We start from the raw sequence: 21355 nt of genomic DNA, 5'->3' as shown, positions 1-21355 counted from the left end.
ATAATGCCCCGGGATGTAGGCAGGAGGGGCACGATAGAATATAACCCCCTCCCCGCAAAGTCCCTGCCTGGATCACGGAGGTTTTGCATCATCTCCTGCAAAGCCATCCGTGGGCTCGGCTCCAGCCCCGCGCCAGGCCCAGGGACGCCCGCTGCCCCCGGCCAGAGAGGCGGAGACGACAGGGGTGCAAGGGACTCCTTGGGTGCACCCCCCGCTCCAAGCTGAGCCCACGGAGGTGGGAGTCACAGAAATGAGGGTGGGAAGGGACCTCGGGAGCCGCATCTGCCACAGCCCCCTGCTCTGAGCAGAGCCAGCCCTGACCCAGCCCTGGCTGGGGTGAGGGAGTTGGGGCTGGTCCTGCTTGGAGCAGGGGGTTGCACTAGGTGTGACCCCCCGGCGCCCCGGTCCCTTCCACCCTCATTGTCTGTGATTCCCAACTACATCGCCCCAGCCAAGGGTTTGTCAAAACACCTCCAAGGATGGAGATGCCACCCCCTCTCTGGGCAGCCCCTTCCAGCGCTTCCCCCCTCCTCCTGGGAGCTTTTCCTAATATCCAACCTCAACTTCCCTTGCTGCAGCTTGAGCCCATTGCTCCTTGTCCTGCCATCTGCCCCCACCGAGACCAGTGCAGCTCCACGCTCTGACCAGCCAGGCCTGCTGGGTTCCTGTGCCCCCAGGCCCTGGCACAGAGGGGGTGGCAGGGGCATGGGGCACTAGGACTGCCCCCCCCTCCCATCCTAGTGGGACTTGGCAGTGGAGTGTGTTGCAGCAACCTGGGGGGGGCTCCGAGTTGTGCCCCAGACTGTCACGGGCCCAGATCCTGGGACCGCGGAGGCGGGGGTATCAAGTGCACCCCCCTTGCCAAATGCAGGGGACTAAGGGCCAGGGCCACATTCCCAGCCATGTTTAACCCTTTGAGGAAAGCAAGGCTCTGAGTCTGTTTTAAGGGCCCTGGGGACCCTCGATTGGGCTGGCAGCATCGCTGGCTTTGGTTCCCGGCTGCAAAATAAGCAGCCCAGAGCTGCTGATATGGAGCAGGGGCTGCCAGCTGGCCAGCTCTGGCTGGGAGTCAGCACTATGGGATGGTCCGAGCTCCTCCGCAGGGAAGAGATGCCTCTTGGTGGCTGTTGGCAGATGCAGAGCACGCAGGGGTGGACACAAGGTTGCGGGGGGGGTGGACCAGCACATACAGATCACGGCATCCCTGTGTGGACCGGGGGTGCCTGGAGCTGCAGCTTCTGGGTAGCACTCGGGATGCTGAGCCAAAACCACCTGCCTGAGACTGTGCGGCCGCTGTGTGGCCCAGCCGTGGGTAGCTGAGCCCTGTGGAAGAGGGTAGCAGCCTACTACTGCTGCAGGCCACTGGAGTTTGCTTGTTAGCTGAAGTGGCGGAGGCTTAGGCTGAAGGTTACCAGTCCCATCCCTGCTCGTGACCCCAGTCGGCGGCTGCTAGGGATGTCCGGGAGTAGAAGGTGGCGTCTTTGCTAAGCTGCCTCCAGCACAATTAGCAGGTGCCCGCAGGGCCAAGACGTCCCCAGAGAGTTGGCGGCTGTTCCCTTGACCCTGAGCTCTCTCGCTCGGGCAGCGTCCTGGGGTGAGATGCTGCAGCGGCCCAGGCCTCAGCAGCTCTTGGGAAGGTCACATTGTCCCCCCAAAGGGTCTTGCAGCGCGTCGTACCCCACATAGACCCAGCACTTGTGAGGCAGAGCGGCCCCGGGGGAGCAGGAGTCGCCCACAAGCGCAGGCCACGTGCGCGGTGATGCAGGGAGCAGGGCACGTCTCCATCAGGCTCCTGGGGGTTTCAGGCACAGAGCTGGGTGCAATAATAAAGGGACTCCACTTGCATTGCAAGAACATGTCTCTTTATTACAAGAACCTGTGCAAGTTGTTCCTGCTGATATCCGGGAGCTTGGGGCTTTCAGGTCTGCGAGAGGCAGGATCCTGCTGGGCTAGGAGCCAACTCTCAGGCTTCAGGACATCCAGGGATTAATGTGGGGGTCAGGAAGGGTTTTCCTTCCCCCTAGGGGCAGCACAGCATGAGGGGCATGTGCCCTTGCATGGGGGCAGGGTGCTGCCTTCCAAGCATCAGGCAGCACTGAGGATTAGGGCAGAAATGACTTGCACCCCTTTAGAGGGAAGGGGCCCAAGCCTAGGGAGTGGCCTGGGGAGCTGGCGGGCGGCTCCGTGGGGCCAAGCTCCAACCTCACCCCCAGCATGCCCCGCACCAGTAGCCTGGGCTTCCAGGCTGGATGCCCGTAACCACATCCCAACACTGCTTGCCCTTCCCTGGGGCACACGGGACAGCCCCAGTCCCCTGGCTGCAGTCGGCTCCCGCACTGGGCAGGGGTGTCAGACCTGGGCAGAGGTAGCTGGCACAGAGATGCCAGCTGCCATGCAACCCCGGCTTTGGGGAGGGGGGATGCTCTGTGTCTGTGGGGGGCAGAAAAGGGTGAGCAATGTGGGGGAGGGGGGAGAAGGGGGAGCTAGCACCCCCCCCATCACCTCCGTGGGGGAAGAAGGAAGGGAAAGCATCTCCAAGCTTCAATTAAAGGGGGATAGGACTGGGCTGGGGGATAGGAGGGGAGGGGGAGAGCCTGGCTGGGACTACCAGTGGGAAGAGGAGGAGTTTCCCGGGAGGGGAGGGCAGAGGGAAGGAGGAGAGGGAGGTGGGGGTGAATAGGAACGGAGAGAGGGGGTTAACGGAGAAGCTGCCGGGCAGCCTGGCTCCTGCTCCCCCAGCTCTGCTGACGCTTGGCGCCCACGCACTGCTGCTCATGACACCTCCAGATGCCTTCGCTCGGAGCCGGAGCCGGGCTGAGCAGAATGCTAAGAGGCTGCCAGGAGCAGACAGGCGAGGGGCCGGGAGGGAGGCTCCGCGTAGCCTGGAGGGAATGGGGGGTAACCCCGCCCTGGCACTCAGCCATGCCTCTGCCCAGCCCCCTGGGGCTCCGGGTCGCCCCCCAGCTTGTAATGGGCACAGGCAGAGGGCTTGGTCCAGCTCCCTGCACTCCCCTCAGAGGCAGGACCAAGCTGGTGCATGTCCTAGATCCCACCTACTCCAAGCATCTCACCCCCTGTGTAATCCTCTGACTCCAGCCTCACCCAAACCTGGACCACTTGGCCATCGAGGAGGCTCCAGGTCCAGGGTGAGGGCCTGGCACCATCTGCCCGGAAGAGCCAGCACGCCTGGGCCACGGGGATACGCTCCCACCATCCATCTGCAGCAGCGAGCAAAACCAGAGCAGCCCCGAGGCTGCTCTAACGTGCAGCAGGGCGCAGGCAGGATGCCCCAAGTGCATTCACCACGACCCGGGCAGGTTGCCCCAAGTGTGTGCACCAGGACCCGGGTGGGAACGCTGGCTCAATCGGCCTCCTCCCAAACCCCGAGCCCACCCCCGAGCCCGGGCAGGGGCAGCAGGAGGGGGCTGGCGTGGGCTTGCAGGGCGGCGGGAAAACGTGGCAAAAGGAGCAGGTGGCCCTCCCGGGGGGGGCTCCCAGCTCCTGGCGCAGGTCCGAGCCATGCGGGCGCAAACCAGACCCTGCAGGCGAGCGTGCGCAAGGGGGGCCTGCGCCCCCCAGGCCGGACCCGCCTGCCCCTCTGCCCGCAGAGACGTGGACCGCAGACACTGCGTGTGGCAGAGCTCCCTGTGCCCAGGGCTCCCATCGCCAGGCCCGCAGTGCCCTCTGCTGGTGCCACGGGGCTTTCCGTGTGCCTGCACACACCAGCACGTGGGCACACGTCCACCCCGGCGCGGTGCCGATTCTGGACGGAGCCTAACGAAGGCTGCTGTTTCCCAGGCCTTTCCCGCTCATCGCCCCCGCGCCCGGGCTTCTGGGGCGTCCCAAGCACGAGGCCTGGGGCATGGGGACTGCCCCGGGTGGGGGCAGCTGGGTGGGAAGAATGGGGGCGGGGAGGGTTCATTCCCATTTTTCCCATTCCTTCCACCCCCCCCCAGGCAAGAGGTGGGATGCAGGGCCTGGCGGGAACCATGTCCTGGGGTACGGGTGGCAGATCCGACGGGCACCCAGTGGTGCCCAGGGGCTCCTTCCTGGCCCAGGGGTGGGCTGGGGGCCGCTGGCTGCACCTGGGGCTGCCTGGGCCGCAGAGGCGACCCTACAATAACACGGGTTGCGGGGAACTACAGCCCCCAGCAGCCTCCGCCTGCCACCAGCCTCACTCTGGGCACTACAGCACCCAGCATCCCCCGCGGGCCAGCCAGCCTCGCTCTGGGCACTACAGCACCCAGCATCCCCCGCGGGCCAGCCAGCCTCGCTCTGGGCACTACATAACCCAGCATGCCCCTCGCGTGCCGCGCTTCCTTCCGGAGCATTGTGGGCCTCGCAGTCCGCCCGGCTCCCAGCCTGCCTCGCGCCGCTCGCCCTTGGCGCTCGCTCCGGCCCGGTCATGCTGCCCGCCCGCCTCCTCGCGCGGCCCGCGGCCCGCGCCCTGCGCCCCCCGCCCCGGGCCCGCGGCTATGCCGAGGCGGCCGGCGGACCCGTCCAGATGGCCTTCACCTTCGCCTCGCCCACGCAGGTGCGGCCCGGGGGCCGGGGGGGCGGAGCCTCGCAGCCGGGGGGCGGGGCTGGGGCTGGGGTGCTTGCTGCGATGGCCTGGCTCGACACGCTTCCCCTTCCCTCCAGGTGTTTTACAACGCGGCCAACGTGAAGCAGGTGGACGTCCCCACGCTGACCGGCTCCTTCGGCATCTTGGCCGCCCACGTGCCCACCCTGCAGGTGCTGAGGCCCGGCATCGTGACGGTCTACGCTGAGGACGGCACTGCCTCCAAGTACTTCGGTGCGCGCGGGGGGAGGGCTGGGCGCGTGGCGGGGTGGGGGTGCTGCGGGGACGCCTCGCGCGCCGTGCCGTGCCGTGGCTCACCGCGGCGGTGCCGTGCTTGCAGTGAGCAGCGGCTCCGTCACGGTGAACGCGGACTCCTCCGTGCAGCTGCTGGCGGAAGAGGTGGCCAGTATGGACATGCTGGATCTGGCCGTGAGTACCCCAAGCCTTTCCCACCCCCCCCCGGTGCCCCCCTGCAGGGCTGCTGTGCCTCTCTCTGCCCTGCTGACCCCCTCCCTCCGTCTCGCCCTGCTCCGTGAAGGCGGCCAAGTCCAACCTGGAGAAAGCCTTGTCGGAGCTGATGGCAGCGCCGGATGAGGTGGCGAAAGCAGAAGCGCAGATCAAAGTGGAAGCCAACGAGGCGCTTGTCAAGGCCCTGGAGTGATTGGGGTGAGCGTGCCCCTCGCATCCTCGGCCGCGCTGGGTTGTGCGCGGACCGTGCCTGAGAGCACCTGGCACCCTGCAAATGCCCGCCGTGTTCCTGGGGCGTACTCGGTAGCCGCGTTGGTCTGAGACACAAAGACGTACAAAAAAAACTAGAACTTTTGGTTCCAAAACGATACCTTTGAAACAGCAAGAAAATTGCCCCTTGTTCCCAGCTCGCGGCCGAGGGGCACGTGCCTGCTGCGGCAGCTCTCTGCCGCGAGATGGCAGCACAGGGCCGGCGCCGTCCTGATCCCAGCGCTGGGGCGGGGTTAGCCCCGTGCCTGGGCAGCTACCAAAAGCAGCTGATGCCCGGCCACGTTGGGGCTCTGGCACTGGGAGGCCGCGCTCCGAATGTCCCCGTGTTCGTGGGCCTGGCTGGGGGGAGAGGGGGTCTGGTGGCTTCCTGCAGAGCAAGCCTGGGGGGGTGAGGTTTAGCGGATTGGAGGGGGCTGGGCACATCGCACCTACACCCGGACAGCTGCGCCTCTGCCCTTCTCCGTTCCATTTGCTTTTGTGGAACAAGTGGTTCCCGTCTCCTGGGCTCCGCGCGGTCCCATCCCCCACCCCAGCTGTACTGGGCCGTGATTGCCCTTGCTGGGCTGGGCCATCTGGCGTGTGTCTGCACCCTCGGGCAGGTGAAGCATAGTGACCCCTTTGCCCTTTACTTCAGGCATCTGCTCTGCTCCAAGTCTGAGCGTGGTCCCCGCACTGGCACTGAGGCGCCTTTGAAGCCCGTGGGCACTGAGAGCGGCAGCTAAAAAGCTCCACTTTGTGCCTCCTGAAGTTGGCTACTGTGCCCCTTCGATCCCCGACAGTTGTGTGCATGTGTTGCAGGAATCCTGTTGCTGCAGAGACCACAGGGAGGCCAACGCATCCCAGCTTGCAGACGGCAAAGAGATGGTGGCAGAGAAATCCCTCGGATCCATTAAAAGACAAACCTCAGCCCGGCTTGTGGAGCGTGGCCTTCTTCTGAGGCAGGCAGCAGCTGGCTGCATGGGGGTGGTCTGGCTGGGGGGAGCTGGGAGCAGTTGCCCCAGAGGAGGGGACGGGGCACTGTGCTGTGCCCTTAGGGCTCTGTGGCTGGCTCGCTTGGGGGCCCCTGCCCTGCTCCCCCACTTCCGTGGCACCTGCTCCTGCCTCCGGTATAATCCGCCCGAGCGGAAGGATTAGCACAGATCTGCAGTCGGTGCTGACAGGCTGAGGGAGCAGCTTTAGCCCTGAGTCATCCCCTGCCCTGGCAATGGGCTTCCAGGGCAATTAGGGCCAAAGTGCCCTCATGCACCCAGGCTGTCCCCGGGAAGTGCTTGTACACCCTTGCTGCGTATGTGTGAGTAGGGGGGTCGTGGCCTGGGCTAGCCTGGGGCTCCCTGCTGCTAGTTCGTGTTGCCTGTGTGTGGCTCAACCCAGCGCACAAGGGAGCACGTGGCCAGTGTTGCGTTCAACTGCGAGTCCCAGCCTGGTGCCGGGTAGAGCTGGGGTCTGCCTTCAGCTTGGGCCCGGGGGGCAACACGAGCTCACGTCTTTGGAGCCTAAATAAGAGGCTTTAGCCTCCACCCCATCCCTGCCCCTGCTGTCCCCGCGTGTGACAACCCCATTGCCAGATCCTGTAGGGCCTGGGTCAAACATGCCTCCATTCCTTGGAGATGCTGAAGTGGCTTGAGGCAGGGAGGCTGTTCTTCCCAGCACAGGGAGCTCCTGCTTGCGGCGTCGGGGGCATGTGCAGGTATCTTCGTGGGCTTCATGCTGCCTGGGATCCTTGGCCCCAGCAGCTTTGGTGGCTCATCATTATCAAGCAGCTCTGTGCAGTGGGCAGCGAGGCTGGGCAGATGCTGTCTTCCTCTCCGGTACTCTCCTTCCCACCCTCCCAACCCTGCTAAGAGTAGGTGTGAGAGCTGCTTATTGGTTCCAGGAAGGCCTAACTAATTCTCACTCCCCCACCCTGCCTTGTTCAAGGCACTGCTCCCAGGGGCTTGTGAAGCATCTCTCCAACAATACCATCTGCCCCTGGGATCTCAGTGGGATCCTGGACCTCAGGCACCTTGCGGGGAAGGCTCCAGCTCCAGTTTGCAACCCCCCACCCTCCCCCAGACTGGTGAATGTTGAGGTGTGCAGGTGGGCAAACTGAGGCACAAGGGGACAGTGACTGTCCACTGCCTGGACACCCTGCTCTGCTCCCCCTCCCCCTGTAGTTGTAAGTGCCTGGCTAAGAGCCCCACAGTCCTGCTGAGCCAGCGGGGCTTTGCCCCCGCCGCAGGGCAGCGATGCTGGTTCCAAGCAGCCCGAGCGCGACGTGGCTATTTTCAGTGCTGCCACCTCTGGTGTCACGTTGGCTGCCGCCTCCTCTACCCCCGTGCTGCCTCTCCCTCTTCTCTTCCCCCTCCTGACAAGCGATCCAAAATAGCGCCCGGGGTGTTGCATTTCTCGCTCTGGTGTTTATTAAAAGCCTCCCGGCACTCGTCACGGAGCTGTGCCGATGTCCCTGCTCCTGTGCCCCTGCTGCGTGGCTCCTCTTCCCCTTGCTGAGGTCAGGTGTCGCTCTTGGCGTGAGCAAAGCCGCCGAGCCGAGCTGTGGCAGGTGCTTTTTGAGTCGCTTTGGGCGACGCTTGCTCCTTCGGCCCAGCAGCTCCTTGCAGCTCATGCCCATCCAGCCTCCCTTCCCGAGGAAAGGCTCGGAGGCTCCCTTTTTTTTTTTTAAGCTGGTGGAAGCGCGTTGGCGTGGCTGGGGAGGCGGCCAGCGGCTATTCTTAGGATGGGAAAGCATCTTTGTCAGCGTCCTCCCAGGCTGTTCCCGCCAGCTCCAGGGGGAGGGTTGGAGCAGGGGATGGGTGCCGGCAGCCTGCGAGGAAGCATGTCTGCTGGGGGGGGAGTAAGGAGCTGCATCTGCATCGGGGTGCTCTGCTCAGGCCTTGTGCGAGGCAATGCATGCTGAGACTTGTAGTTCCCAAAAGCGCCCTGTAATGAGGGGTCTGGGCTGCTCAGGGGTGCAGCCTGTTGGGCCCCACCTTTACCGGCCTGCCCCCAGCTGAAGGCAGCACAGGACCTGCCTCTGCTCCCCGAGCAAGGCGCCTTGTCCCAGCCAGAAGGGTCCCTCGGGCTGCGGAGACTCCGCGTGCCCCCTTGGAGAGGTGCATCCTATATCCCTCCGTGCCTGCTGCTGCTGCCAGCTGTTCCAGGTATTCAGCATCCTTTCCCCCTCCCTCTCCAGCTGCTCGCCCTAGTGGTAGCCAAGATCGCTCCGTCCCTTTGCCATTAAAAGTCTCTGCCTGGTTGCTCAGAGCACCTGGCCCTCACGGGGGGCTGGGTGACTCCGAAGAGTGACAGCAAAGCTGGCAGAGCCTTCAAAAGCTTCCCAGTTCAACCCCCTGCTCCAAGCAGGTCCATCCCCATTGTCCTGGCTAAGCTAACCTGCCACGGGGATGGTCCACCCCTCTCCGGGCAGGGCTCGGGGCTCCAGGGATCCAGTCTGAGCTGCTTGGGGGGGTGGGGGGGGCACAGCAGGAAACCTGACCGTGCTTCCCTTGTCTATTCTTGGCTTCCTGGGTTGGGTAAACAGGGCAAAGGTGGGTCATGCGCTCTGGGATCAGCGGGCTGGCATGGCAGCTGGGGACAGCCTGTCTCTGTCCTGCTGGAGGGCACCTGGGATGACGACTCGTGCCTGCCCCGGGGGAGGTCAGCATGCTGGCTGGGGTGTGAAGGGTCTCGAGGAATCCTTGCCTCGGTGGGGCTTCTGCATCCACCGTGCTAGGGCCACGGTGGCTGTGGTCTATACTGGCTGTAGGATCTGGGGTGGGAGAGGGCTTGGTTCTCTTTCTGCCTCTGGCACAACCCTGGGAAGAGGTGGGGTACCTTAGCAGCTGCCACACTAGGCAGGCAAGTTGCTCCTACCCCAGTCCCATCCCTTCTCTGTGCCTCAGTTTCCCCATCTGTGAAGCAGGGAGGGCAGCGGCTGCAGGGTGCAGGGATGACGAGCCTTAGAGAGGCAGGCGGCCGTGTGACGGGCTGGCTCGCGATGCGTTTGTCTGGCAGGCTTTCGGCAGCCCCAGGCCAGGGTGCTGGGGCATGAGAGGGAAAGGCTGGGGCAGAGGCAGGCCGGGCTGTCTGGAACAAGGCCGGTGGGGGCGGGAGCGGGAGCTCGGGCAGGAATGTGCCGTGAGCCCGGCCTGTGCGGCGTTATTTCCATGCAGGGCTTTCAGTCGGGACTTGATGGATGGCTACGGGCAGGAGCGGGGGACTGGCTGGGAAGGGAGGCCTCTGCGGCTCTGGTAGCAGCCGAGCTGGCGTCTTTTCTCATCGCACAGGGAATGCTTGACGTCAGGGGGAAGATCCAGCCGGGCTCCCGCTCCCCCCGGCCTCCTGGTGCCCTTCCCGGGAAGCCGGAGGGAGCAGAGCGCTGACGCTTCCACCCAGATTCCTCCAGTGACGGGGGAGGCGAGCCGGCCCCTCAAGGGCTGCCAGCAGCTTCGCTTTCGCAGGACGCTGGGTGGACTCGGGCAGAGCTCCATCCCCGCTCTGAACGCTGCAGATCGGCGCTATGCCGTGTTGCAAGACGGGGCCCTCTCAAGCCAGGGTATCGGTGTTGGAGAGGAGAGGAGGTGGGCCGCGGGGGGCTGCCGACGGCCCCATGTGCGTGACCCGTGCTGCCTGGGGGAGGGATGTAGCTTTGTCTCCGTACACGCCTGCACATGTGCGTCCTGTCCAGGCGCTGCAGCACTGCTTCCTCCTGGGGGTGTGACCCGCTGCACCCCAAACAGGCAGGCAGCAGGCTCAGGTGCGCGTCTCTCTGGACACTTTTACCTGAGGGACAGCAGGGCCAGGTGCCATCCCGTCTGCCCCCATCCGTGTCCTCGGCACCCCTGCCCTGCAGCGGGTCTGAAGCCATGTGCTCGCACTTCCTGCTCCAGCTGGAGCGTGGTGACCCTGCTATTCCCTGGGCCCTCGGGTCTTTTAATCATTAATTGCTGGTGCATTAATTGTTCCGGCCCCTGCGCCTTTTTCCTATGGCTCCAAGAAGTGCTGCCCACGTGCTCTCCCTCGGGCACGGAGCAGCAGTAACCTACCCCGAGGCCGTGGCGCCTGGGAACGGAGGCGCCTGCTGTGGAAAAACTTCCCTGCTGCTGTCACTGCCCTGCCCGGACTTTCCAGTGCCTGGCACGGCCCCACTTTTCCACGGGTGTTTCTCTCCGGCTTGCAGGTGGTACCGGAGCCGCAGCCTTTCAAAGCCGCAGGGCGAGGGCAGAGAGGAGGCAACTCCTTGGGGAGAGGCCAGGCAGGCAAAGTCTCCAAGCCTGGTGCCAACTGTGTTGGCCAAGGGGCGGTGAATGCAACGGGCGTGGGTGCTGCCTCCAGGCTGGGAAGAGAGGCTGGGCAGGGGCTTGGGGTTTAGCACTGGGGGCTCCTGCTGGGCGGCCGTGCAGGGGCTGGTGCCAGGCTGGCATGGGAGGGGGTCTGGAGCAAGGGGGGCTCCAGAAGAGCTGGCGGGGAGTCAGGCCTGGGCTCGCCAGGGCTTGTTGCAGCTCCCCACAGCCCGCCTGCAGATGCAGGGGTGGCTGGAGCCGTCGCTGCTGCCCGTGGGATCTGGGTGTCTCATGCCGTGGCTTGGGGCGGCATGGCATGGCCTTTGCCAGGCAAGGCGTGGGTAGCCAGGTGGTGCATGGCTGCCCAGAGGGGGAGTGCAGGGGTGCTATACCGGGGGCCCCAACAAAGCCAGGAGGAGGCTGCTGGGCCCCCGGGCCCGGGGTGGGAGCCGGGAGGAGGAAGCAGAGGCCGACGGGGCTGGAGCACCCGCTCCCCGGGCAGGCCTGCGCGGAATGAGGTGGCAGGCGGCCAGGTTCCCACGGCGGCCCCGGTTAAGAAAACACAGCCGGAGCGGCCGGCGGTTGCCATGGCAACTGGCAGTGCCACGCCGCGGGAGCTGGGGTGCCCCGGGTGCACCCGGCCCCCAAGTTGCGGCTGCAGGGACTCGGGGAAGGGGGCACGGAGCGGAGGGCCCTGCACCCCCTGCAAGCCGGGGAAGGCAGTGGCAGCATGGGCGTGCATGCACACGCGTGTCACGTGGAGGGGATACGTGGGCTCCTTCCAGGAGTTCATGGTGCAATGGGGCCTGTGCTCCCCCCACTTTGCACCTGGCAAAGCCAGGAGGCTCGGACTCGTCCCCAGCTGCAGCAGCTTGAGCACGGAGCAAGCTGGGCCGTGCGGAGTAGAGCCCTGGCATCCTGGCACCCAGCCCCGTGCCACCCCGGGGTGGCCTCCTCCCTGCGCCGCACCCCACACCCTGCCCTGCAGCGGCCTGGGGCTGCCCTGCTCTTCCCACCCACCCCCAGCCCCAGCACGGCCTTGCCCTACCCTGCAGCCTCCCAGGTTCTCCCTGGTTGCTCCTTCCCACGCCGGGGCAGGCCTGGGCTCCCTGGGCTGGGAGGCGGGTGCAGCTGGCTCTGGGGTGGGGGCTTGCCTCCGTGCCTGGGGGGAAGCCACGTGGATGCCTCCGAGCAGCCTGGCACCGCAGCACTTTGGGCTGGTATAAATAGACAGGCTGGAGGCCTGGCATGACTCTTAAGGTCAGAGCCACCCCACCCTGCGTCTTCTGCACCCGCTGCCCTCGTGGGGAGCTGGAGCGGGGTTGTGCTGACCCAGGCCCTTGCCCCCACCCGGAGCAGCTGGGCCGTGTGCGTGTAGCTGCAGCAACACGTGTGTGTGGCTAAGATGTGTGCACACGTCACTGCTGGCTGGGCGTGCGGGTTGCAAAAGAGCATGGGAGACGGGTCGGGGGGGTCACTAGGGTGGGCGTGGGGGGGGGGGACTTCCAGGGGGGTGCTGTGCCCAGGTAGGTGCATACTGCCTTGCGCAGAGGGCTGGGAGCAAGGGGGCAGGGGTTTAGCTTGCAGCAGGGAGGGGGTCCGACCCTTACCTCCCACCTCCACCCCCGGCTGTGGCCGCCGTGCTCTGCCCCCTCTCCCTGGGCAAAGTGCAGCAGCTGCGCCGGGGCGTGCTGCGCCGTAATAACAGGGTGCGCCCGCCTGCAGCGGGGCGGAGACTCCGCTCCGGCTTCTGCCACCCAGGGAGCTGGCAGGCGGCTGACGAGGCCAGGCCAGGAGGTGCTTTGAACCCACGGGCCCACCCACCTGCAGCCTGGGGGGTGGGTGGCAGGGGGTCCTCGGGGGCTGGATGGGGGGGTGCCTGCAGGTGGGAGAAGACGAGACTGGCTCTGAGCTCCCACAGGCTGGGCGGTTTCCGTGTGTGCCAGGATCGGCGTGTCCTGAGCTGCACCCCCAGCTTCCCCCCATTGTCTCCTTGCCCCCTCCCCTCGCCCATCCTGTCTGGCAGCCGGGCCAGGCCCTGCCCTCGCTGGGGTGACACGGGGGCATGTGGGGGCTCACGGGCTGGGCGCAGCACCTCGAGAGGCCACGGTCCGTTTGCACGGGGTGGAGTTCGCAGACACCCCTGGTTGCGGGACACGTGAGGCCCCCAGCCCAGCCCCAGCCAGCCCCGTGCGCTGGGCTCGTCTCCCCTGGGTCCTGGGTTTCCCACTCCGCTGCAGGCTCCCTGCAGAGGTGAGCCCAAGGATCGACCTACCCAAGGGCGGCTGGCTTTGCCCTTGGGCCCTTCCTAGGACCCACCCAAGTGCTGCTGCCTATGGGTCTCCCAGCCCTGGGGAGAGCAGGCAGGGTCAGGCACCGGGCTGGGACCCAGGAGACCAGGGCTCAGCCCCCCTGCTCTGTGTGGATGATGCTTCCTGCCCCGGTGGAGACCCCCTGGCCGAGCTCCCTGGCACTTGTTCCTTCTGGACCCCACCCTGCGAGCCCCAAGGCTGGAGGGTGAGCACGTCTCATGGCCACGCCAGCTCCCACCGATGCCGTCCTGGTCTGCACCACCGGCTCGTCCTCATTTTGCTGCTTGCCTCAATACATATCAATCCCGCGCGTCCTGGGTGCTGCACGGAGATGAACAGGGCCGGCGCAGCAGCTCGTGGTCCTACCCCCTGCAGTTCTAGTCCTTTGGGGCAGGGCATGGCCTTTGCTCCATACCTGGTTTTGCACCAGTAGCTCTGATGATCGGTGACCCCCCTGGGTGCTGTCGCTGCCTCCTGTCTGCACCCAGCTCTGGGCCGAGGCAGGACGGGCATCATCCATGCAGTCCCCAGGCCTTTGGGGGGGAACCTGTTCTTCTCCCACCAGGATGGGTGCGGTTCCTGCGGGCCGGTCCAGGAGCAGGGGGGCTACCGGAAGCATCGCCCCACAGGAAAGGGCAGGGGGTGCCTGGGGCTCTCGCGCAGGCGCCCAGGTGCCCCGGGCAAGCCCACGTCTCCGGGAACAGGGCTAATGGCAGGGAGGGCCCAGGGCGGCCGAGCTTCATGCAAGACTACGTAGTAATTGCATGTTGTGACGGGCGCCTGTGATGATCCGCTCCGTCCGCCCGGCCGGCGTGAGTCACTTCCCCCAGCGCTGCCTCAGTTTCCCCTCGCCGTGAACGCCAGGTGACACGCGCGGGTCTGGCGCTCGGGGAATGCGGGCGCGTGGGTGCGGCCCCGGGCTGGGGCTGGCATTCCAGGATGGTTCCCAGCCCTGCCCCTGACTCACCCCGTGACCTGGGGCAGTCACTTCCCCTCCCCCCCGCCTCAGTTTCCCCCCTCTTGGGAGCGTGGGCGTAATGAGCCTGACCCTCCCCAGGGAGGGGGCACTTGGTACTGGACAGATGAGTTGTTGCAGGGAGGGCCCAGGACTCCTGGGTCCCACGCCCGGCTTTGATGTGGAAAGGGGTAGAATGGCGCCATGGGGAGGAGGCAGGATGAGGCGAAGTGTTACTGGTGCCACTGGCAGCTCGTGGGTGGTGCTGACCCGTGTCTGGGCAGTGCCTCCAGCTGCACCTGGGCCGGCTCTGGGCTCCTTCCGGGATTGCCGGTGCCCACCCCCATCCCTGCACTGGTGCTGGGACCCACCTGTTGCCCCCCAGGCTGCCAGCAGCTGACCCCTCCCCAGTGACCAAGGGGCCCGGGGCCTCTGCAAGCAAAGCGGCCCAGGTGCCGTAGGCCCGTGTCACCCCAGCGGTGAGGGAGGCAATTGCCCAGGCCGGGGACAACCATCACCTCTGTCCCCTTCCTGCTCGCTGGCATGAGTCACCGGCGCACGGCCAGGACGGACGAGCCGGGGGGGCAGGAAGGGATTGTGACAAAGTCAGCAGGATCCGTTCCCGTAAACAGGAACCGCCACTTACCGCGCGCCGCTGGTGGGGCCCGGGGAATTGCGGGCTGGAGCCTGAGCATGTGTGTGCACATGTGGGGCAACGTGGGAGCAGGCGTGTACGTGCCTGATTTGGCATGGGAGTGTGAACCCATGGGCATGTGTGCATGTATGCATGCATGTGATGGGTGTGCAACTGGGCGTAAGTGTATGTGGAACTGCACGCGTGTGAACATGTTGGGGGGGTGTATACTCGTGTGCATGTGTACATATGGATGTGCACATGGCATGTAGGTCGTGGCATCCCTGAGGGTGGCCAGGGAGGGGCTCAAGGAGACCCTGCCCACCACGTGGCCAGCCCCGTTAGGCCAGGGCCTCATTAGGCCAGGGCCCTTGCCTCCTTGTGCTCTTAAGGCTGGTGCCCATCAGGTGTCATTGAAGGACGGGGTGGAGGCTCCCTCTCGCCACCCTGTGCTGGGGGGCACAGCCCAGCATGCCCCGGTGGGTGGCAGGGCTCCCCCCCCACAACTCCCAGCCTCCCATGCCCAAACCTGCCTGACTACAACAGCGGCCTGGCCTCGGCAGCAGCTGCTCCGGAGCCGGCTGGGCACCCCCCTCCTGCCCCTGGCCAGGCAGGCGAGGTCCCTGCATTCTTGAGCCGGCTCCAAGTAGAGTTGGGCAAGCCCCGGCGGGGGCGGTGCGGGGGATGCCTGGGCTCTGAGTGTGCCACCGTGCCAGCACACCAGGCTGGGACACGCCGCGTGTCACCAGCCGGCCACGGGCGGGCGTGAGCACTGCTGACTCAGCCCCTTCACGTGGCGCTGAGTGGCCGGGATCCCACAGAGCCACGCTGTGTGGGTACAGGCAGGAGCTGGGATGAGGGCAGCCCCCGCACGGCTCCCCCACCGCTGGGGGGTCCTGATGCAGGGACAAGGGCATCTGGGCTTCCTGCCACGCGCGGGGACTCGGTGGCTGTCTTCAAGGCCCCTGGGAGGGCCCCGATCCTGGGATGGGGCCCGAGCACTCTCCATCTTTGGAGCAGTATCAAAAGCACTCGGGATCCTGGTTTCCCGCCCTGGGACGCTGCCTTCTCGGACCCTAGAAGTGGGTGGGCGGCAATGAGTGGCCTGGGGGATGTGGGCGCGGGGCCCAAGGAGGGCAGGGGGAGTCTCCCAAAGACGATCATTACCCTCTGCCCCAAGCTGCCCAGGCAAAGACTTGTCTCTGCAGAGCGGGCAGGGCCCTCGTGGGGTCTCATGGGTGGTGCTGACCCGTGTCAGCCAGGAGATCGGGGGTTTCCCCTGGAGGAAGCGTCTCACTGAACACACTCGTGGACCGCTGGGAGGCGGGGAACGCTGCCCACGGCTCACGCTCCCACACCCGCCATGAGCAGGGCTCCCTGCGAGGCCTACAGCTCCCCTGATGCACCGCATCCCCAAGCAGATCACGATCGCTGCTTCCTCTCCCCGCCAAATGGGCCGTGGTGCATCCTGGAGGTACCGTCCAAGGGGCGGGTGGTGTAAAGCAGGAGCAGGTGGTGTCAGAACTGCTGCTCCCATAATGCTGTACGGTAGCTGCGTGCCATTAGCCAGATGCTCCAGTTTTGGGGGGACGTATGAGTCTTCTCGGTCCCCACCCCAATTCCTGCATTCCCACCCCCTCTTCTGACCCCCCTGCCTCCACAGTCGCTCCTGGGGCTGCAGCAAAAGCCACGGGGTTGGGGCAGGAGGTTGGGACACGGGAGGATAGGATACAGCTGCAAAGCCGAGGGGAACCCAGCCCAAGTCGGAGCAGGGCAGGCCCCGGGTGCGGGGCAGGGAGACGCTGGGACAAACCCCGTGGGTGCTGGGCGAGTTCGCGCAGGAGACAGGCCAGCGCAGTCTGCGGGGCAACGGGAGAGGGGGTAGAGGAAGTGTGGATGCTGAGCAGCCCCGGAGCCAGCCCAGCCACGACCCTGATGCTCAGGCTGGGCTCCGTCCCCTCCTGCTGCCCGGCACCTGGGGGTTTCCAGGAGGAGCAGAGAAGTCCCTGTCACAGCCAGGATTCCCACACCATTGCAAAGCCACAGGCACTACCGAGAGCCCGCATGCGAGGGAGAAATGGTGAGTCAGACGTGCCCAGGGAAGCCCCGGGGGGGACATGGGCCAGGCTCGGGTGTGAGGCCGGCTGGGTGCGGTGGCAGGGCGGGGAAGGGGTGGGTGTGCTGGTGAGAGCAAGGGGTTTGGGGGTCAAGACTCCTGGGTCCCCCCTGGGCCAGGGGCAGGCCACGGCTCCTGTGCTGCGTGGCGCTGATCGCTCCACGGGGTACAGCAGAGTCGGACGCTTCCCTTTGCGGGAGCTGGGGCGCAAAACTTCCCCAGCAAATCTCTGCCCAGTGCTCGAGGCACCACAAGCCCCAGGCAGGGCCGAGCTGGGGCAGAGTTGCTGCCCAGAGTCTGGCCAAGGAGCCCGTTCCCCTGCCGGCCAGGCCACAGCCCCCCTCCCTCAGCCAGGAAGGACACACGGGGAAGGAAACGGCCTCCGTGCTGCTCTTTTGCAAGAGCTGGGGCCTCCTCCGGCCTGTGGCTTCTGGGATTGCAACACCCTGGCAGGCTGGGGCATTTGGGGGGCACCCCCCTGCCCTGCCCTGCCCTGCCCTGCCCATGCAGCACAGCCTGTGCCCGCGGGCGAGGGTCATTCTGGGCCAAGGGGCTGGAGCAATGTATCACCCGGGTCTCTTCCCAACATAGGAGCTGGGTCCAGGCCATTTCTAGCCTCAGGCAGGTGGAAAGGCCCCAGCCCATGCTGGCCGGCTCCTGCCATGTCCGACGCCTGGCACTGGGAGGCCGAGCAGGGCAGACCCTGGCGCCCGGCTCCGGCCGTGCTGGCTGCAGGGGCCCCGGCCGTGAGTCAGAGCCCGAATGGGAAGTAGATGCTGCAGGGAAAAAGCGTGGCCCTCCCCTCCCTCCCCCACAGCCCCGCGCCGCTGGGATGGAAACAGGCTCCTAAGCCGGGCAGTGACCTCACAGCGCTGAGAATAGCCCCAGCCTCACCCCGCCGGGCAGCTGGGGCCTGGTGTAGCCAAGTATGGGCCGGGCTCCCGGGGCCAGTCACAGCCCAGCGGCCCCCACCCCCAGCACTGCCTCCGCGGGGCAGGGACTCTGCGCCGGGCGGCACGGTCGAGCCCTGGTACTGCCTTGTCTTAGGAGGCTCTGGCACACGCTGCCCCCTGCTCGTGTCTGCCGGGAGACGGGCACGGGCATGGAGCAAGAGCCACGTGCCCCCATAGTCGGCAGGATGGGCAGAGCCCAGGCACTGCCAGGGAAGGGCCCCCTGTACCTGGCAAGAACGGACCCGGCTGCTCCAGCGGCAGGGAGGGCGGGGTGCCAGGTGCCCAGGTTGCTCCATGGTTTTCTAGGAGACTGTCTGCTTGGGGGGTGCTCCTGGGGCTTTGGGGTTGGGGCAGCAGTGCGGGGGGTGAGATGGGCACCCGGAGCGCAGGAGAAGCCAGGCCGGGGCGAGCGGGGGTATGGGACAGGCTGTACAGCACGGGGTCTGCTGAGGATACGAGCGGGGGGGGGGCCAAAGGCAGCAGCCCCCACTCCCCCCCCCCCCCCCGCGGTGGTGGTGACAGTCGCCGTGGGCTGCGGTGTTTGGGGATCGCCATGGTGACTCAGGCCGGCAGCCCAGCCCGGCATCGCTCCGCGCGGCTCCTCCCAGGCCAGGCACGTCACAGTGCAGCATCCTTCCCGAAGATGCATCATCCCGAAGCCCAGAGATAAAAATACCTGCCCCCCCATGGCTGGCGCAGCGAGTGCGGGGGAGGCACAGGCTCTGCGGGGGCAACACTGACACTAGGCCCTATTCTGGGCCCAGGGGGAGGGGGCCCTGTCGTCATGGGGCAACGGCTGCCTCCCCCCCCGCTGTGGGCTGGAGGAAGGGGAGACCCCCCCAGCTGAAGGGGGCTGAATTCCACCCCAGAGCAGGTTGCTGGGGACAGGGGCCAAGGCAGGGAGAAAGGGTACTGCCTCCCGCCCACTCCTGTCCTGAAGGTGAATGGCCGTGCCCCCCACCCACGGGCTCCCTGTGCGCCAGGAATCTGCTGCATTGAGCTCCCAGTGCCAGCAGGGACTTGCCTACTGGCTGGAGACCCCTGCCCCCCCCCCCCCCCCCCCCCCGGCCATCCAGGCAGGGGGGCTTGCTTAGCAGGCAGCTGGCGGGGTCTGATCTCCATCCCCAGCCTGGGGTGCTCTGGGGTGGGGGCTGCTGCTGCGAGGCCCCCTCATGCTTCCTCTCTTGTGACTCCAGCTGTGCTTGGCAGCCCCCTCAACCCATCCCGAGGATGGAGGGGGCTCCCCATGCCCACCCTCCCACCCCGGGGCCTGCCCTGCTGGCGGGCGGGCGGGTTGCTTGCAGCCTGTTGCTCCGTGACTCACCCTGCCTCTGTGACTCCATTTCCAGTTCCTCTCTGACCTCAATTCACCTGCTGACGGGGAACTGGGGCAGGACCGAGCCCTGGGAAATGCCTTGCTGAGATGGGGCTGGAGGAGCCAGGCACCTGGGCATTTGCAGGGGCAGGGGACCAGGCTGCGGCTAAGGGGCATCAGCCTGGGTCTGTAGGGGAGAGGTCGGCCCTGCTAGGCCTCCTGCTGCCAGGAGCCACCCAGACACGTGCTGACGTCCAGGAAACACAGAGTAAACTGCCCATTGCCATGGCCACGGCCGCGTGTTTACAGCCGGTGGAGCAGGGACGCTGGCCCAGCCCAGCGGGGTGACAACACCCCCCGCCCCACGCCGTAGGTGTCAGGGAGGAGGATGGCGGGGGACAGGGCTGGCGGAACAGAGCCGGATTGCAAACCTCTTACTCACGGCGGAGAGCGATGGCTCACCTGTGGTGCACGGCGCAGGGCAAGGGAACCGCTGCCGTGAGTCATGGCGCGGTCCTGTGACTGAGGGGCTGGCAGAGGTGCCTCGAGCCCTTCGACCCAGCCCGGGCAAGCTTGGGGGGCCGTCGGTGGCAGTAGCCAGAGGTGGGTGGGCGGCGTTGCCCGTGCCCTGCCTGGCACGCCAAGAAAAAAGCCAGCAGCAAGGCAGCTGCTTCGGCCGCCATGCGTGCCAGGGGCGTGTGCGGTGAAATCGCCGAGGCTGGCTCCCAGCCCAGGCTGCAGGCTCTGGGGAGGTTCCCAGGACTCCAGCGAGCTCTGGATGGGGCCCGATGGCTGGTGTTGCTCAGGGTTGTGAAGTTCCCGGGGTGGGGGGAAGGGAGCATGAGCCTGGCTGATGCCCTGTCTGTGCCTAGCCCAGGGGCAGCCACAAGGCCAGACCTGCCCCTTTCCCACGCGGCCGGCTGAGCGTTGCAAGTGAGCCCCCACCAAAACGTGAGATCTGGCCAAGCAATCACGAGAGCAGCTGTGAAATCAGGGCAGGTCTCGGTCTTCACTGGCTGATCCCGGGGCTGGGGCCATTGCACCTGGGGCCTGTTCTGCTCTTTCCTACAGCACAAGAGCAAGAAATTACTCCTTTTGTTAATGAATGTGGCAATTCTCCCACAGTCCCATGACCCTGGGACAGTTGTGAAATCAGTCTGGAAGCACCAAAATGCCAGATGCTGAAGGGACCAAGTCCTGGGAAATCCCTTGCTCCATGGGACAGGCCTCCCTGGTGCTCCACAGAGATTTGGGGTGGGGGCTGGAAGGACACACAAAACAGCAGCTGTGAAGGCGTGTACCCCCAGGGACGGCCAGAGGGAGCCAGCTGGGACTGGACAAGGGCCAGAGCTCCATGGGAAGAGCTGGGGCCCTTGGCAGGAATGCCCCACCCCTCTGCCGGGCACCACCGGGGGATCCCGGCGACAGGGATCTGACAATCCTCTTGCTGTCCGTGACCGGCCACGGGAATAATCCTCCGCCCAGGTCAGATAATCGGATTGCAGCCGGCTTTGCTCAGCCTACAGTGGGATTTGTGTAGGCATTTGCTCACCAGATCCTCTCTCCCCAGGCTCCTCCGCCACGTGGGGTTTGGGGAACGCTGTCCCTGGAGCCAGCGGGCGTCTCGCAAATACGCCCCGATCTCACTTTGTTCCTTAATGAGGATTCCCGGGAGGGGCACGATCAACTAAACACACACAGCCTGGGTGCGGGTACCCAGGGACCTCCCTGCTGTTACCGTGGAGGGCTCCAGGCCCCTAGGAGCTGCCTAAAGCCCCAGCTTCTGGAGTCCTGGGATTATGGGAGAGCCTCGGATGTTGCTTAGATGAGGGAACAGCACTCCGATCAGTCAGGGCAGGCAAGGAAGTGGGGCGACGTGGTCCCTGGGGGCTTGGGAGCCAGTAGGAAGGTTAGAAACTAAGATTCCCAAAGCAAGTGCAGCCTGTTCCCCCATGCCCCTCACTCTTCTAGCTGCCACCTCCTTGCTCCTGGCGTTGTTTGCAGCTGCCCCTCTGTGTTGGGAGCGCCGTGCCTCCGTCTCCCTGGCAGTTCTAGGAGGTGGGGAGGGAGCAGGGTAGCTCTGTCCCACATCACCCTCTCAAATCCCAGGCAGGGCCCGAAAGGCAGCAGCTCCCTGTACCACTTCACCGGCTGCAGGGCTGGCCCAGAACAATGGAGAATCCCCTCCCCCACACAAGAACAATGGAGAATCCCCCTTTCTCCTACTGAGAACAATGGAAGATGCTGGGTGCTGAGTGCCAGGGCCTGCTTCAATGCAGAGACCCGCTCTTTGTGGGGGGAGAAGGGGGATTGGTAACTGGGGGGAGATTCTGTGGGCAAAGCACCCAGTTCTCCAAACCTAGTAATCCAATGGCTCACAGCCAGAATAGCATCTCCTCCTCCCCAGCCCCACACACCTGTGTGTACACACAGGCACATGCATGTTGGCATGAATGCACCTGGGTCCTAGGGAACACCCAGAGTTTCCTGGGTGGGGGAGGCTGTAAGACTTG

The 21355-nt window shown here is 65.8% G+C and overlaps 1 protein-coding gene across 1 annotated transcript; it reads left to right on the top strand.

Annotated features, from left to right (window-relative positions):
* Positions 1-4366: 4366 nt before the first annotated feature.
* On the top strand, positions 4367-6205 carry ATP5F1D (ATP synthase F1 subunit delta). The gene is made up of 5 exons (XM_006272522.4): positions 4367-4534; positions 4642-4795; positions 4902-4990; positions 5100-5227; positions 6098-6205. Exons 1-4 carry the CDS (start codon positions 4406-4408, stop codon positions 5220-5222), a joined length of 495 nt encoding a protein of 164 aa, XP_006272584.3. The 5' UTR covers positions 4367-4405; the 3' UTR covers positions 5223-5227; positions 6098-6205.
* Positions 6206-21355: the final 15150 nt, after the last annotated feature.

Source organism: Alligator mississippiensis, chromosome 16 (assembly GCF_030867095.1).
Source record: "Alligator mississippiensis isolate rAllMis1 chromosome 16, rAllMis1, whole genome shotgun sequence".
Lineage (NCBI taxonomy): Eukaryota > Metazoa > Chordata > Crocodylia > Alligatoridae > Alligator > Alligator mississippiensis.
This window is presented reverse-complemented; position numbering and strand designations above follow the sequence as displayed.

What these genes read in the sequence shown, in the direction of transcription:
- ATP5F1D (XM_006272522.4), top strand. Translation starts at nt 4,406, where the DNA reads ATGCTGCCCGCCCGCCTCCTCGCGCGGCCCGCGGCCCGCGCCCTGCGC. An exon ending in CACTGCCTCCAAGTACTTCG is followed by an intron (nt 4,796 to 4,901) that starts GTGCGCGCGGGG and finishes CCGTGCTTGCAG; the next exon opens with TGAGCAGCGGCTCCGTCACG. An exon ending in TGGACATGCTGGATCTGGCC is followed by an intron (nt 4,991 to 5,099) that starts GTGAGTACCCCA and finishes TGCTCCGTGAAG; the next exon opens with GCGGCCAAGTCCAACCTGGA.